Raw genomic sequence first — 16,885 nt, forward strand, 5'->3', positions numbered from 1 at the left:
TGGCTCTTCCGCTGCGCCTTTGGTGAATAGGTATTCAATCCCACATTATCGCTCAGTCTCAATGCTCTGTCATTAGAGTATACGTCCGTCCGTCCGTCCCCCCGCCTCGTGGGAAAGCCTGATTCCATAACCCCCGCTATAATGAGCCCCCCTCCGCAAATAATCTGTTTCTCTTTTATCTCACCCGAGTTTTTAACTAGCTTTAATTAGCTCCTCTTTTAATCATTACATGTAGCCCGCCCATTGTCATTGGGTTGTTTCTACTGTAATTTTATATTGTTATGTATTCACATGTTTTATGTAATCATGATGTTGTTTATTGTTCGCTTTTTTGGTTTGCGTTTCGGTTTCTCTTTATTGTAATTGTTGTTTGGGCTTGCTCCCATGTAAGCCGCTCCGAGTCCCCATTGGGGAGATGGTGGCGGGGTATAAATAAAGATTATTATTATTATTATTATTATTATTAACTAGCTGTGCTCAAGCCCGGCCCCACACCTTGTGCATTCACAACTCACTTGTGCGTCATTCCTTTGTGTGGAGTGCTGATCATCTGGTCATAGGTCAGGATATGATCCAGAGGGAATTTCCTCTTGATTAACTTTCCAGTTGTTCCAGGATCCTCTTTATAAATCAGCTTTTAAAAAATGGGGCCAAGGACAATCATTTTAGCCTGGAGCGACCAGATACCCAATATACAAATGACTATCTCCACACTTCCTCCATAATGTATAATTATGCAACACTCTGTAATATTTAGTTCCGCTATACTGCCACAGACTTCAAGCCAAAGGAAAGCTATCACAGGGTTTTCTTGGCATGATTTGTTCTGAGGGGTTTCTCCATCATCTTCCTCTGAGACTGAGAGAGGGTTGGTGATGAGATTGTTTTATGGTTTTAATAACTGTTTTGATATTTGATGATGTACTGTTTTTAATATGATTTATGTTTAAAGTGTGGCTTTACTGTTGTAGTTGTAAGGCATTTAATTTAAAGTCTGATCAAGATCTGAACATGAAACCCCTGGCCCTACCACTACTCCTTTTTGGAAAGTCTGATCTGGTCCACGCTCTGGTTACATCCCGAATAGATTACTGCAATGCGCTCTACGTGGGGCTGCCTCTGAAGACGGTTCAGAAACTTCAGTTAGTTCAACGGGCGGCAGCCAGATTACTAACTGGGGCTGCATACAGGAAGCATACCACCCCCCTGTTATGCCAGCTCCACTGGCTTCCGGTCCATCTCCGAGCCCATTTCAAAGTGCTGTATAAAGCTCTATACGGTTTGGGCCCAGCTTACTTGTCCGAATGCATCCACCCCTACGTCCCACCTCGCAATTTAAGATCATCTGGGGAGGCCCTGCTCTTGCTCCCGTCAACCGTGCAAATGCGGCTGGCGGGGACGAGGAGCAGGGCCTTCTCAGCTGTGGCCCCCCGCCTATGGAACACACTCCCAAAGGAGGTAAGATCTGCTCCCTCACTCCTGACCGTTAGAAAAAAAATTAAAATCATGGTTCTGGGACCAGGCCTTCGGACAATAGATGTATATGCAGCTTTTAGTGGGATAAGGACTGGAACAGTAACTCGAATGATGAGATTGTTTTATGGTTTTAATAACTGTTTTGATATTTGATGATGTACTGTTTTTAATATGATTTATGTTTAAAGTGTGGCTTTACTGTTGATGTGCAAATATTGTGTATTATGTTTTTATGGTTTTAAATTGCATACTGTTGATTGTTGTATTTTGTTGTAAACCGCGTTGAGTCGCCGGCTAGGCTGAGAAACAGCGGTATACAAGTATAGCAAATAAATAAATAAATAAATAAATAAATACTGTTGTAGTTGTAAGGCATTTAATTTTTGCCATTATCTATGTGTAAACCGCTTTGAGTTTTACACCCCTCGGGTGTAAAACCCCTCGGGGTGAGAAAAGCGGTATATAAATACTGTAAATAAATAAATAAATAAATAAATAAATACATTTTTCAAATGTCAAAAACCACAGCAAAGGAAACCCACCTCTTGCATCCCATCCTTGTCAAAGAAAACACTGACTAGAGAATGATTGGCAGCCAAATCATAATCTGGTGAGCCTTCCATCACTTGCAGTGTATTGTACACGTTCCAGGCATCTGAGGGATACGCTTTTTTGACCTCTGTGCTGCCCTCTTTCATAACCCAGACCTTGAATTGGGGGGAGAGAAGTGCTCAATTAAAATCTCTCTTTTCACACACAGAGAGCAGTGGGGCATTTCCCTGAATCTTTCCCCACCAATTCCTTTTTGCAGTGGTCACTGATAGAAAAAGAAAAGCAACAAACAACACGACTAACGCTAAAAACAGAGACCTGTAAAACATTAGCAATGAATTACTTTGAAAAACAATTTTCAATGATCCAGGCTGAGCTCACCCAGTATCTGCACAACTAGGCCGAGAGAAACGTATGGCCCATGACATTTTCAGAAACCATTCAAAAGTTGGGTTGCTGAGTTTTCTGGGCTGTATGGCCATGTTCCAGAAGCATTCTCTCCTGATGTTTTGCACACATCTACGGCAAGCATCCTCAGAGGTTATGAGGTATATTGATACTTACTTGCTTAGGCAATCCCTCATAGCCCAAGAATGGTGGTCCTTCAAGTCTGGTGTTTTGGTGGTGGGTTTGTAGCTGGCTGTGCAGCCCTATTCTTGATCTGCATGTTCTCCCACAGTAAGGACATCGATTTCCAGTCAACTCAGCTGGACTGGTCACTTTGTCGGAATGCCCGATCACCGTCTCCCAAAGTAGTTACTATACTCCCAACTCAGGAACAGGAAATGTAACGTTGATGGACAGGAAAAGAGATTTAAAGGTGGGCTTAAAGCCAACTTTAAAAACTGTGGATTAGACACCGAGAACTGGGAAGCCCTAGCCCTTGAGTGCTCTCACTGGAGGTCAGCTGTGACCAGCAGTGCTGCAGAATTCAAAGAGGCATGAATGGAGAGTGAAAGGGAGAAACGTGCCAAGAGGAAGGTGCATCAAGCCAACTCTGACGGGGACCACCTTCCAACTGTATATTAGAACATTGCTTCTAACAAACAAGAGTTCTTTCTCCCACCCTAGACCTTCAACAGATATATAAGCCTCCCTTGTCTAGTTTCCAATATACTTCACAATCTCTGAGGATGCCTGCCATAGATGTGGGCCAAATGTCACAAGAGAATGCTTCTAAAACATGGCCATACAGCCCAGAAAACTCACAGCAACCCAGTGATCCTGGCCATGAAAGCCTTTGACAAGATATCTGTGGAACGTCCAGGGTGGGAGAAAGAACTCTTGTCTGTTGGAGGCAAGTATGAATGTTGCAACTGGTCACCTTAAAAAACAGAGGAATTCTTGACATAAAAAATCAGGGCCAGTTAACACCTTCCAACACAGGATTCTCCCAGGCAGGAAGCAGTCAGTCTTTGAAGTTGCAAAGCCATTCAATGGTAATCAAGGCCGGTGGCGCAGTGGGTTCAACCCCTGTGCCGGCAGGACTGATGACCGACAGGTTGCAGGTTCGAATCCGGGGAGAGGCGGATGAGTTTCCTCTATCAGCTCCAGCTCTTCATGCGGGGACATGAGAGAAGCCTCCCACAAGGATGATAAAAAAATCAAATCATTCATGCGTTCCCTGGACAACGTCCTTGCAGACAGCCAATTATCTCACACCAGAAGCGACTTGCAGTTTCTCAAGTCGCTCCTGACGCAACAAAAAAAAAGCAACCAATTGCAACATTCACACTTGCCTCAAGCAGACAAGAGTTCTTTCTCCCACCCTGGACATTATTGCACAGATATATAAACCCCACTTGCCTAGTTTCCAACAGACTTCACAACCTCTGAGGATGCTTGCCGTAGATGTGTGCAAAACATCAGGAGAGAATGCTTCTGGAACATGGCCATACAGCCTGGAAAACTCACAGCAACCCAGTGATTCCGGCCATGAAAGCCTTCTACAACACATTCAAGAGTTGTAACCAACAGATGAAATTCAAGAAAAACATGCAAGCCAAATCTGGCCAAATTATGCCCACAGAGAAGAAGAGAGCTCCTCATCCCATATCTATCTACAAGCAAACAGGAGCAGGCTAGCCTTGCTCAGCTACTTTGATAGTAAATAATCCATTAGTAATTAATTAATTCAATAAATCCTTTTCTTGTTTCAGTCATGGATGTCAACAGTGCTGAAAGCAATCAACTCTTATTCTCCTTCCAACATGCTGCTACTGATTTTGCTATATTTAAGGTGATGTTTCACATTCTGGGAGCCCCATTGGTGCAGCAGGTCAAACTGCTGAGCTGGTAAACTTGCTGACCAAAAGGTCAGTGGTTCAAATTCAGGGAACGGGATGAGCTCTCGTTGTTAGCCCCAGCTTCTGTCAATCTAGCAGTCGAAAACATGCAAATGTGAGTAGATCAATAGGTACCGCTTCTGCAAGTAGGTAACGGCATTCCATGCAGTCATGCCGGCCACATGACCTTGGAGGTGTCTATACACAACGCCAGCTCTTCAGCTTAGAAATAGAGATGAGCACCACCCCCCAGAGATGGATACGACTAGACTTAACGTCAGGAGAAACCTTTACCTTTACCAACACATCCTGACATAAATAAACAACAATGCCTCCACTTCCCATAACAATTAGCTACTGGGTCCACAAGGAAAATAAACACACGTACCTCATCTGCGTCCGTCACAAATGCAATGTTCCCAGTAAAGGACATAACAAAATATTTGATGGGTGAGTCTCCCCGAAAGTTGGACAAATATATGTAACTTGCCATGTCGTTGCTGTCAAGGAAAGTCGGGGGGGGGGGGGGGGAGACATTTTGTACAAATGTTATCAGCAAGGGGTTGTTGTAGGTTTTTTCAGGCTATATGGCCATGGTCTAGAGGTATTTTCTCCTGACGTTTCGCCTGCACTATGGCAAACGTCATAGATGCAGGCGAAACGTCAGTAGAAAATGCCTCTAGACCATGGCCATATAGCCCGAAAAAACCTACAACAACCCAGTGATTCCGGCCATGAAAGCCTTCGACAATACGTTATCAGCAATATATAAAGATGAGCAGGTTCTTCTGCTCCCAGAAAGTGAGTACGGTTGGGGCAGATGGGGGAATGTGAACATAAATGATAAATGTAGCCAGGTAAACTAGCAGTAGAAGTAGGAATAATGAGAAGAATGGGCAAGGAAAAATGTATCTGGAATTGGGAAGCGGAGGAAGGACAAAGAAGCAATAAGTTTAAAAAACGAGTGAGAGGAGTACAACTAGATCAGGTATGGGCAAACTTGGGCCCTCCAGGTGTTCTGGACTCCAACTCCCGCCATTCCTAACAGCCTCCGGCCCTTTTCCTTAAGCTTAAGCGCCGGGGGGAGGGGGGGAGGATGGGGCCTGAGGCTGTTAGGAATGGTGGGAGTTGAAGTCCAAAACACCTGGAGTGCCCACGTTTACCCATACCTGTACTAGATGGAAGAGGAGAAGATGTTTCGTCAGTAGTTGTAGAAGTGAGAGTGAAGAAATGGAAAGAGGACAAGAGTGAAACAAAAGGGCGTAGAAAGAGAGGAATGAATGAATGGTTTATTGTACTAGCCATAGGCCATGACATAAAATATACAACCTTTGGAAGTACAATAAGCACTTTTCAATATAAGTATTAAAACAAGTTCCGTACACAGGCTCTTTAAAATTATAGTAGTAGTGACATAATAACAATTACAAATGTCTGACTTGTATCATCCCCAAAATATCTTAATTTCCATTTCTAGCTTCTGCTGTGGGCTTTACGAGTTTGGCTTGAATTTTTTTGGGCTGCGAATGCCAATGTGGCAACCTTTAATGTTATATTTTTGGAATAATCTGCTAACAAGTCACAGATAACTGCTGACTGTTGCCATGCTGCCCTTTCTCCCAAAAGGGCTCCCAGAAGATTGTTTCGAGGGTCATTATACAGTGGGCAATGTAAGAGATAGTGTGTTAAATCCTCTCTTTCCCCGGACCCATAAATACAAAGACGTTGGGCATGAGGGATCCCTCTATGTCCTCCCTCTAACCAGCCTGATGGCATTGTTTGAAAGAGCAGGGCTGTAAACGCTTTTCTAAGGGCTAAATCTTGAAAATATTGTTGGCAATGTTAGTCACTCTTTAGTAGAGGATACCAAGTGGAGAAACCCTGCTGTTTACTAGTCCGCAAGTTGTCAATTACATCCATACATCGGCTTCTTGTTCAACTGCATTAGGGTTATTGTTGACCCATCAAAATACTGGTGGAGCAGAGGATGTTTAGCTAGGAGTTGTGGGGAAAAGACTAATGCAAGAGGGAAAGTTGGGCCATATTCAAATCAGCAGGTTTGGAGCAGCAAGTCTTACCTTTGCAAGATAACATTCCCCCAGATGTAGAATATCTTACTGAAGGGGTTTAAAGCCAAACCTCTTGGTTCGAGGGTTCGATTTGTATAATGCTCGTTCCCTAGTAACAGTACGAAACCCCCATCGGAGGCAGCTAAGGAGGTAACAGAAAGAAAGGCATGGAACGTGGAAACGCGCCGTGACCTTATAGCTGTCCAGCAACAGCACATCCCAATAAACCAGACACAAAGTCTTCCTCGCTACAGTGCAAAATGGACTGCGTTTCTATTTAACTGCCTCCAAATAGGCAGTTATGCAAAGAACCATATGCAAATCTTTGTTTCCCCCTTTCTCATCTTGTCTTGATGATATATGATATGACTAGCCCCCTCAGCGTACACCATGTTTGCAGAACCGTGATATCCCATGAAAGCTAAAGCTAACAGCAAACACGAAGACACATTGAATATTAACTAGGTATTTTTAATTACAAAAAAATTGAGTCAAGCACTGAAAGGCTTAAATGAATGCAACAACTCAGCAAACAATGCAGTTCAATATAAGCAGGTATGCCTGTAGCTTAGTAGCCGTCAGTCTGAGAGAGTCCTCAGTGGAAGAAAGGCCTCAGTGTTAGTAGGCCTCAGTATGAGAAGGCCTGGCGTAAGAAGCTTCTGTGAGAGAAGCCCAGGTTGAAGGCCTTGTGTATAAAGCTCCAGTGTGAAGGTTGCTGTGTGTAAAAGGCTACCGCGTGAAGCTCCTGCGTATGTTTAGTGTGAGAAGAGGCTCTGTGAGAGTGAAGCTGTTTATTTGCATGAGAAAGAAGCCCAGCTTGGAAGTAAGAAGGAAGTATAAAGAACTTTATTTGTGTTATGGAAATCTTGTTCTTGTAAATAGTACAACCATATTATTTTGCTATAAAAATCCTCCTAAGGAAAAGATAACATTGGTCTGTGTGTTTTTGTTCATTTTATCACTTTGGGCTACTGGTGCTGGGTCACACTGCTGCTGGTAAGTTACTCTGCTATGCACTTATGAGGAGGGTGTTTTGTTTATAAGCCCACTCACCCAACAGATTCCTCATTCTATAATGTGATTTCAAGGGCTCATATCTTCCCCTGTCAAAGCAAACAAATGAAGCAGGCCTGCCACAACTTTAGATTCCTACACAATTTCAGAGGGTGGGCTGCTGGCACTATCAATGAATGTAGAGTGCCTAGATGCAGTCTTTTAAATGGAACATCGAAGTTTGCCCTGTTACAGATCCTGTGGTTCTTACCTCTGGGTATCAATGCGGGGATGTCATATAGATGCTTATAATACACATCTGGAAATGGAATAGAGAAAAGAGGCACATGAAGATCTATATAAATAAAAATGTAATGTTCGTTTGTGGGATTAACATAACTGAAAAACCACTGGACGAACCAACGCGAAATTTGGACACAAGACACCTATCAGGCCAACGAGTGACCATCACTCATAAAAACACCGAAAAACACAGCAGAGGGGACTTAAATAGCCAAAAACAAAGAGCAAAAAGATGCTACAGTGCATGTGCAAAATGACTCCTCCTGGCAAACAAAACATACAAGAGCATATCCACACTCTCTTCCGGACTACAGTTCCCAGCATCCCCTAGACCAGGCCCTTTAAGAGAGGAGGATGATCCAAATACACTGTTTCCAAGCTGCAAGCTTTCTTCTCCTTGGATTTCTTTGAGAGCATCCCAATCCCTGCATATTTCCAGTTTACTATTCCTGGACTGCAACTCCCAGCAATCCTCCAGATAGATAAGATAGATAGATTACATATAGATAGGTAGGTAGATTGATCAGGAGGACTGCTGAGAGTTGCAGTCCAAGAATAGGGAGAGAAGGAAGAAGGAAGAAAGAGGAGAAAGAAGCAGGGGGGGAAAGTGGGGTGGGGGGGAGGAAGGGAAGAGGAAGAGAAGGAAGGAAGGAGAGAAAGGAGGAGAGAAAGAGGGAGGGAAGTTTGGCCACAGCAACGCGTGGCGAGTACAGCTAGTGTGAAATAAAAATGCTAATTTGTTGCTCATTTCGGTCACTAGGTGCTCCTACGATCTTTGGCTTCTGCTCAGACCTAGGGTTTCGTTCATTCATACATACACACAACAATAGTTCAGATTCCCCATTTGAAGTATGCAGGGTGACAGTTTAACATGGCAAAACAAATGGCGCACTAATCAATCCCTTGCCCAGAATGATCTTTCTTGACTAATTGCAGTCTTTCTGTATCTTTCCACTTCTATTAACTCACTGGGAATAAGCTGCCTTTGTTCTAGTTTACGCAGAGACAAAATTGATTTATGCAAACTATGTGGCTGTGCAGTATATGGAATTGTCCATTTCACTTAATACTATTTCCTATGTTGATTGGCAGCAGCACTCATGTTTCAAACAAAAGTCTAGCTCAGCGTTTCTCAACCTCAGGGTTGGTACCGGGGGGGGGGGGGGGGAGGGGTGTCAGGAGAGGGTGTCAGAGGGGTTGTCAAAGACCACCAGAAAACACATTATGAGTGTGTGAGGATGGAGGGAGCCGTACGCCAGTGAGTCCCTTCAAGACATGGTGGTTCTGTGTGGGAAGTTTGACACAATTCTATCATTGGTGAGGTTCAGAATGCTCTTTGATTATAGATGAACTATAAATCCCAGCAACTACAATTCCCAAATGTCAAGGTCTATTTTCCCCAAACTCCACCAGTGTTCACATTTGGGCATATTAAGTGTTCATACCAAGAGTCCACAGTGCTCTTTGCATGGAGGTGAACTACAACTCCAAAACTCAAGGGCAATGCCCATCAAACCCTTCCAGTATTTTTTGTTGTCATGGGAGTTCTGTGTGCCAATCTTGGCTCAATTCCATCATTGGTGGAATTTAGAATGCTCTTTAATTGTAGGTTAACTATAAATCCCAGCAACTACAAACCCCAAACGACAAAATCAATACACTAGCCACCGGGATTGTGGCACAGCTGGCTGAGTGTCAGCTGCATTAAGATCACTCTGACCAAAAGGTCATGAGTTCGAAGCCAGCCCGGCTTGGAGTGGGTTTCCAACCAATTGTTGTCGACCTGTTGTTGACCTTTGCAACCCGAAAGACAGTTGCATCTGTCAAGTAGGAAAATTAGGTACCACCTTAAAGTGTGGGGAGGCTAAATTAACTGATTTATGAGGCCATAAAAAAGACTCTAGCAAGCACTCCAGCAAAAAGCATGCGGGGAATGCGGAAGTACTTCATGAAAGCGACAGCTCCCCTGGCGGCCAGAAATTTTTTTTAAATAGCCTCTGTGTATGTCTGTATATGTTGTATATCAAAAATTGGCATTGAATGTTTGCAATATATGTGTACACTGTAATCCGCCCTGAGTCCCCTGCAGGGTGAGAAGGGGAGACTATAAAAGTTGTAAGTAAATAATAAATAATAAATATTCAAATTTGAGCGTATCGGGTATTTGTGCCAAATTTGATCCAGTGATTGGAAACACATCCTGCATATCAGATATTGACATGATGATTCATAACAGGAGCAAAATTACAGTTATGAAGTAGCAACAAAAATAATGTTATGGTTGGGGGTCACCACAACATGAGGAACTGTGTTATGGGGTTGTGGAATTAGGAAGGTTGAGAAACACTGGTCTAGTTGGACACAATAGGGATTGAATCAAGGACCTTCTGCAGGTAAGTAACTGGTTTTTTTCATCAAACAGAAACCTTCTCTCTAGAACTGTCATTCATTTCTTGGTCAGGAGGGGTGTTCTCTGCATTCCTAATCAGTTTCACCTCACTTCGTAATCATGTAATTCTGATGCATCTGAAATTGCCTTTTTATTTTCTCCTGTCTTTTTTTTTTAAAAAAAAAACTTTGTTTCATAGCTATTAAACTGTCAACTGCTCTTGTTTGTTAGATTGTTAGTTTGCAGTACCCACCTGAATTTTAAGTGATGCTAGTGGAAGCAGGAATGATAGAGGTGATGGAGATGATGATGATGATAATAATGATGATAACGATAACAATGCTTAAGAAAGTCAGGCTAACCTTTCCGGAATTCCACAAGGTAGAAGAAATGTGATCCTTGATCGTTCACTAGCAAAAAGAACTTGTTTTCATTTGCAGAGAAGACAGCCCACTCAATCTCACAATGAACTGGAAGGGAGAAAATGTCTCTCAAGGCTTGTTGATAATACACTGGGAGTGGGAATCATAAGTCGGAGGGATGGAATGACTTTTGAGATGACCATCCTATGAAAGAACTACCCGTATATACTCGAGTATAAGCCAACCCAAATATAAGCGGAGGCACCTAATTTTACCACAAAAAACTGGGAAAACATATTGACCCGAGTATAAGCCGTGGGTTGGAAATGCAGCAGCTACTAGTAAATTTCAAAATAAAAAGAGCTACCCATAAAATAACATTAATTGAGGCATCAGGAGGTTAAATGAATTTTGAATATTTACATAAAACTATAATTTAAGATAAGACTGTCCAACTCTGATTAAACCATTATTCTAACCTTCTTAAATGTAAATGTGCTTACATATCCTTCCAATAATAATAAATAGAGCAAAATCATAAATGTAATAATAATATAGAGCAAAATAATAAATGTAATAACAATAATAAATAGAGCAAAATAATAAATGTAATTATAATATAAATAGAGTAAAATAATAAATGTAATAACAATAATGAATAGAGTAAATGATAAATGTAATAATAATATAGTGCAAAATAATAAATGTAATAACAATAATAAATAGAGCAAAATAATAAATGTAATAATAATATAGAGCAAAATAATAGATGTATGTAATAATAATAACATAAATAGAGTAAAATAATAAATGTAATAACAATAATAAATAGAGTAAATGATAAATGTAATAATAATATAGTGCAAAATAATAAATGTAATAAAAATAATAGAATAAAATAATAAATGTAATAATAATATAAATAGAGTAAAATAATAAATGTAATAATAATATAGAGCAAAATAATAAATGTATGTAATAATAATAATATAAATAGAGTAAAATAATAACTGTAATAACAATAATAAATAGAGTAAATGATAAATGTAATAATAATATAGTGCAAAATAATAAATGTAATAACAATCATAAATAGAGCAAAATAATAAATGTAATAACAATCATAAATAGAGCAAAATAATAAATGTAATAACAATAATAAATAGAGTAAAATAATAAATGTAATAATAATATAGAGCAAAATAAATGTAATAATAATAGAATAAAATTATAAATGTAATAATAATAATAATAAATAGGGTAGAATAATCAATGTAATAAAAATAATAGAGTAAAATAATGTAAATGTAAGAATATTAATAAATAGAGTATAATAATAAATTTAATACAAATAATAACAGAGTAAAATAATAACTAACTTTGACTTGAGTATAAACTGAGGGGGGCCTTTTCAACCTAAAAAGAGCTGAAAAACTCAGTTTATACTCAAGTATATACGGTACATTGTCTGGGGGAGAAAAAACAATAAACACTTCTGATAATTTAATGAATGGGTACTTAATTTCACCTGGAGAATAACAGAACTGAAGAGACCACAATCTGCAAAGATATTTTAGCTGCTTTTTTATATTATGCTCCCAGTAGAAGGAAGATCTGTAAAGTTAGTTTAAATTCAGTCCAGCCATGCCAGCATGGACTGAATAAGTACATTTCATCGCATAACAGTTGCACTTTTATCCCTTTTTTAAACAAAATAAGGGGTGCAACTATTATAATAAAGAAATTTGCATTTGATTCTATGGTTTCTGTTTCTCTGAAGAAAAATTAATTGCCTTACTTCCGAGTCAAGAGGAGGAGGAACTGATCTCCCATTCCTTCCTTTATTATTTCTCCAGAAAGCAAGGCACTTTTCAAATCTGAAATTGGGCTGTTTGGAGGAAGGAAAAAGGAAGGAAGATCCAACTTCCAGAAACCTCCATTTCAGGTTTTTTAACTGCCTTGCCTTCAGAGAAAAAAGGAAGGAAAGGGGAATGAGCCCCAAAACTGCCTTGCAACTATTATGTGAGGAACACAAAAATACCAATTTTGCCACACAAAAAATGGGGGTGCAACTGTTATGACGGCAATGAAATATGGTATTTCAATGGTGTCAGAAGAGCACTCCCCATGCCTTTTTCTGTCCATGTTCATGGGTGGAGAGGTAGACGACAAAAGTGTAGAAAAACCTACGATTCAGAAAATCGCACACTGTCTTCTCGCGTACCCTCAGAGAGCCAGAGGAATTCACAATCCCATCTGTAAAAGAGGAGAAAAGTGATAACGTTAAAATATTAAAGCTATTCTTTTCCTTCTTAACATATAGAGAAACCCAATGCAAACAGAATTGCATGACCGCTTAGTCTCATTTGTTTCCTTAGTTTCTATTTTATCTTATCCTGTGGATTTATGAAGTAATTTGTCAAATTCTTTACTAGTAGTGTCTAAAATTATGTACAATATGTTCTGCCATAACAAAGCATTTCTATTACTGTCTGTTGCCGTATTATATTATAACTAGCTGTCCCCTGCCACGCATTACTGTGGTCCAGTCTGTGTATATGTGTTTTGTGTGTGTATATGTGTGTGTATGTGTGTATATATGTGTTTTTGCATATATATGTGTGTGTGTGTGTGTGTGTGATTTTGCACATGTGTTGTAATGTATTTTTTTATATTTTAACTTTTTAAGTCTCTTCCGCTGTGTTTTTCAGTGTTTTTATGAGTGATGGTCATTTGTTGGCCTGAGACGTGTATTGTGTCCAAATTTGGTGTCAATTCGTCCAGTGGTTTTTGAGTTATGTTAACCCCACAAACTAACGTTACATTTTTATTTATATAGATTATATTATTTTATAGATCTGTTCTATATAACCTGGTGCAGCAGGTTAAACCACTGAGGTGCTGAAGTTGCTGATCAAAAGGTTGACAGTTCAAATCCAGGGGAGCGGGCTGAGCTCTGGCTGTTAGCCCCAGCTTCTGCCAACCTAGCGGTTTGAAAACATGCAAATGTGAGTAGATCAATAGGTACTACTTCCATGCAGTAATGCCGGCTACATGATCTTGGAGGTGTCTACGGACAACGCCGGCTCTTCAGCTTAGAAATGGAGATGAACATCACCTCTCAGAATCAGACATGACTAGACTTACTATCAAGGGGAACCTTTTACCTTTACCTTTGTAGATCTGTTCTCAACCAATTCATAGAATTGCAGAATTATAGAGTTGGAAGAGACCACATGGACCATCTAGTCCAGTGGTTCTCAACCTGGGGTCCCCAGATGTTTTTGGCCTACAACTCCCAGAAATCCCAGCCAGTTTACCAGCTGTTAGGATTTCTGGGAGTTGAAGGCCAGAAACATCTGGAGATCCCAGGTTGAGAACCACTGATTTAGTCCAAGCTCCTGCCATACAGGAAAATTAGGAATAATTATACTTTATTTGTAGCCCACCCTATCTCCCCGAGGGAACACAGGACGGTTTCTAATGAGTAACAAAAATGGCAAACATTCAATGCCAAAAACAGACGAATTACAAATCAAGTCAAAAACAATGGATAAAACAAACTCAACGTGACATAACACTGATCAAATAATAGCCAAGAATGATTATTTTTTACAGTCTACCACACTGACTTTGTAGTCTTTTTTCCCTTTTTTTCCCTGCTGCCTGTGGGATGTTTGTCAGAAATATTTAAAACTAGGTATTTTTAATTACAAAAATGGGAGTCAAGCACTGAAAGGATTAAATGGATGCAACCATTCAGCAAAAGCTGCAGTTCAATATAATCAGGTGTGCCTGTAGCTTAGTAGCCATCAGTCTGAGGTAGTTCTCAGTCTGTGAGAGATCTCTGTGGAAGAAAGGCTTCAGTGTGTTAATAGGCCTCAGTATGAGTTGGCCTCAGTGTTAATTCACCTCAATGAATTAACATATCCAGGATTTTGATTCGGGGAGTGCTGAGTTTGATTCGGGGGGGGGGGGGGGGGCTGAGGATCTACCCTAGCAAACCTTTTGTATCGTTATCCCAATAGCCCCATGCATATGGGATATATTGAGCATGGTGATCAGATCATGATATGAATAAATATAACAGTTTAAATAATATATCAGTAAGGCTTTCTCATGGACTACCCTGAGGATTTTGGGGGGGGGGGGGGGTATGAAGCCCCTCAAGCCCCCCCCCCCCCCCCGGCTACATGCCTGCCTCAATGGAGAAAGGTGTCAGTCTGAGAGAGCCATCAGTGTGAGAAGGCCTCAGTGTGAGGTAGGCCTCAGTGTTAGTAGGGCTCGGTATGAGAAGTCCTGGTGTGAGAAGCCCAGGTTGAAGGCCATCATGTGTGAAGGTTGCTGTGTGTAAAAAGCTACTGTGTGAAGCTCCTGTGTAACTTTGGTGTGAGAAGAGAATCGGTGAGAGCAAAGCTGCTTATCTGCATGAGAAAGAAGCCTAACGTGGAATCAAAGAAGAAAATATAAAGAACTTTATTTGTGTTATGGAAACCTTGTTCTTGCAAACAGTACAACTGTATTATTTTGCAATAAAGAAAAGCTTCTTTTGGAAAAGATACGATTGGTCTGTTTTTTTTTTTTTTTTGTTCTTTTTATCACTTTGGGCTACTGGTGTTGGGTCACGCTGCTGCTGCTAAGTTACTCTGCTGTGCATTTATGGAGAGGGTCTTTTGTTAATAAGCCCACTCGCCCAATAATGTTTTCCACACATCTCTTTACCTCATCCTTCCACTCGTCCAGCAGCGCTACAAAAGCAGCTTTTCATCACTACCATACAGATAAATAGCAGGGAAGTGTGGTTTCTGTAGAATATGGGGAACTTCCAATATTCTAAAGAAACCATATTTTCCTGCTATTTAGATCATTTTTTTCTGGAACGTGATATTTTGTTAACATGTGCTGACCAGCTCCGGGAAATTCTACACCCAACTCACCCCATTCAGGACCCTATACAAACCACCTTGGCCCACTTCCTTGCACAGGGCAGAAAGCGAGCAGGCCTGACCCATCAAGCTAGCCCCATTCACCTGCATTGTATAGTGCAGAATGAACTCACTCTGAGTAGCAGAAGAAAAAATACCTTGTATTGTGATAAGAAAGAGTTCTCCTATATGTGTGCCCTCGCCAAGAACAATCACATATTCACTGTCATTGCCAGTGAAAAACACGGGGTTTAATCTCTTCACACAGATATTGTTCATTATACGTGTCCACAGTTCTGAAGGAAAATCAGGAAAAAGGAGAAAGAAGATAACAGTTAACTTAGTGTGGAACTGTTCTAGTCTACATTTTCTTCTAGCCACTAAAAAAAAGAAAGATTTGATGCTCAGTTCCTTTCCTAGCCAACAATTAACCATCCTGAATTGTGTAAATCTGTTCCAAGCAAAAGTTTTCAAACTGTTCTAACTTTAATAGTTATTAAATAATGGGAGGTATATTTTGTTGAGCCACCAGCACTATTTAAAACATAACTGAAGACCTATCTCCTCTGCCAGGCTTACTCAGTACGTTTTGACTATGAATTTTAAACTCACATTCTAAGGTTGTTGTGTTTTAATTTTGTTCCATGTATTTTAATATGTGTCCCACCTCGAGCCATAAGGAGAGGCGAGTTATTAATAATAATAATAATAAGAAGAAGAAGAATAATTTTATTTCTTATCCAACTCTCCCCATAGCTCGAGGCTGGTCAAAGTACAGTAAAAAAAACCCCACAAAAAATACTATAAAAATTCTACAAACATACATTTTAAAATGCAGTTCCATAAAATATACATTTCAAAGCGTTTCTGTAAGTGTTGTACTCCAAGGATGGGAAGCACCTCTGCACTTAACACACACACACCAGTCCAAGGTAAAACAGCAAGCAGTTTACTGAAGGATATATAAAAAGTAATTCAGCAAAATAGTATCAGAAACCAGTCCAAAAATCTGAGATAATCCACAAATAATAATAATAATAATAATAATAAAAAAAAATCTTTATTTATACCCCACCACCATCTCCCCGCTGGGGACTTGGAGCTGCTTACATGAGGCCAAACCCAGACAACAAATTACAGAAGAATAAAACCGAAACCACAAACAAAACAACATCATCATAATCACATAACACATATGAATACATAACAATGTAAAATTACAATAAACACAATCACAACGACAGTGGGCAGGCTACATGTAATGATTAAAAGAAAACTAATTAAAAACTGAAGCAGGTTATTTGCGGAAGAGGGCTCATTAAAAATGGAGGTTGTGGAATCAAGCTTTCCCATAAAAGGAGGGGGGGGACATATACTCCAATGACAGAACATTGAGGCTACGCAATAGTGTGAGGTTGTATACCTAAAAACAAAGTATATGAGTAGCATCCAAAAACCAGGAATACAAGAGCAGAATAAATCCAAAACATGAAATTCAGGAACAGTCCTCAACACTTGTAAACATGAAATA

At 40.1% G+C, this 16,885-nt stretch overlaps 1 protein-coding gene across 1 annotated transcript in view; it reads right to left on the minus strand.

Annotated features, from left to right (window-relative positions):
* LOC132780188 (cation channel sperm-associated auxiliary subunit gamma-like) overlaps positions 1-16,885 on the minus strand; it is a 67,363-nt gene that overhangs the window by 34,675 nt on the left and 15,803 nt on the right. The window contains exons 9-16 of the mRNA XM_060783759.2: positions 15,513-15,650; positions 12,620-12,685; positions 10,430-10,537; positions 7,647-7,694; positions 6,392-6,524; positions 4,702-4,813; positions 2,019-2,183; positions 516-634 (exon numbers count right to left, since the gene is read on the minus strand). Of these exons, the coding sequence (XP_060639742.2) occupies positions 516-634; positions 2,019-2,183; positions 4,702-4,813; positions 6,392-6,524; positions 7,647-7,694; positions 10,430-10,537; positions 12,620-12,685; positions 15,513-15,650 (889 nt within the window). The remainder of the gene's footprint in view (positions 1-515; positions 635-2,018; positions 2,184-4,701; positions 4,814-6,391; positions 6,525-7,646; positions 7,695-10,429; positions 10,538-12,619; positions 12,686-15,512; positions 15,651-16,885) is intronic.

The sequence above is a fragment of the Anolis sagrei genome, chromosome Y (assembly GCF_037176765.1).
Source record: "Anolis sagrei isolate rAnoSag1 chromosome Y, rAnoSag1.mat, whole genome shotgun sequence".
Lineage (NCBI taxonomy): Eukaryota > Metazoa > Chordata > Lepidosauria > Squamata > Dactyloidae > Anolis > Anolis sagrei.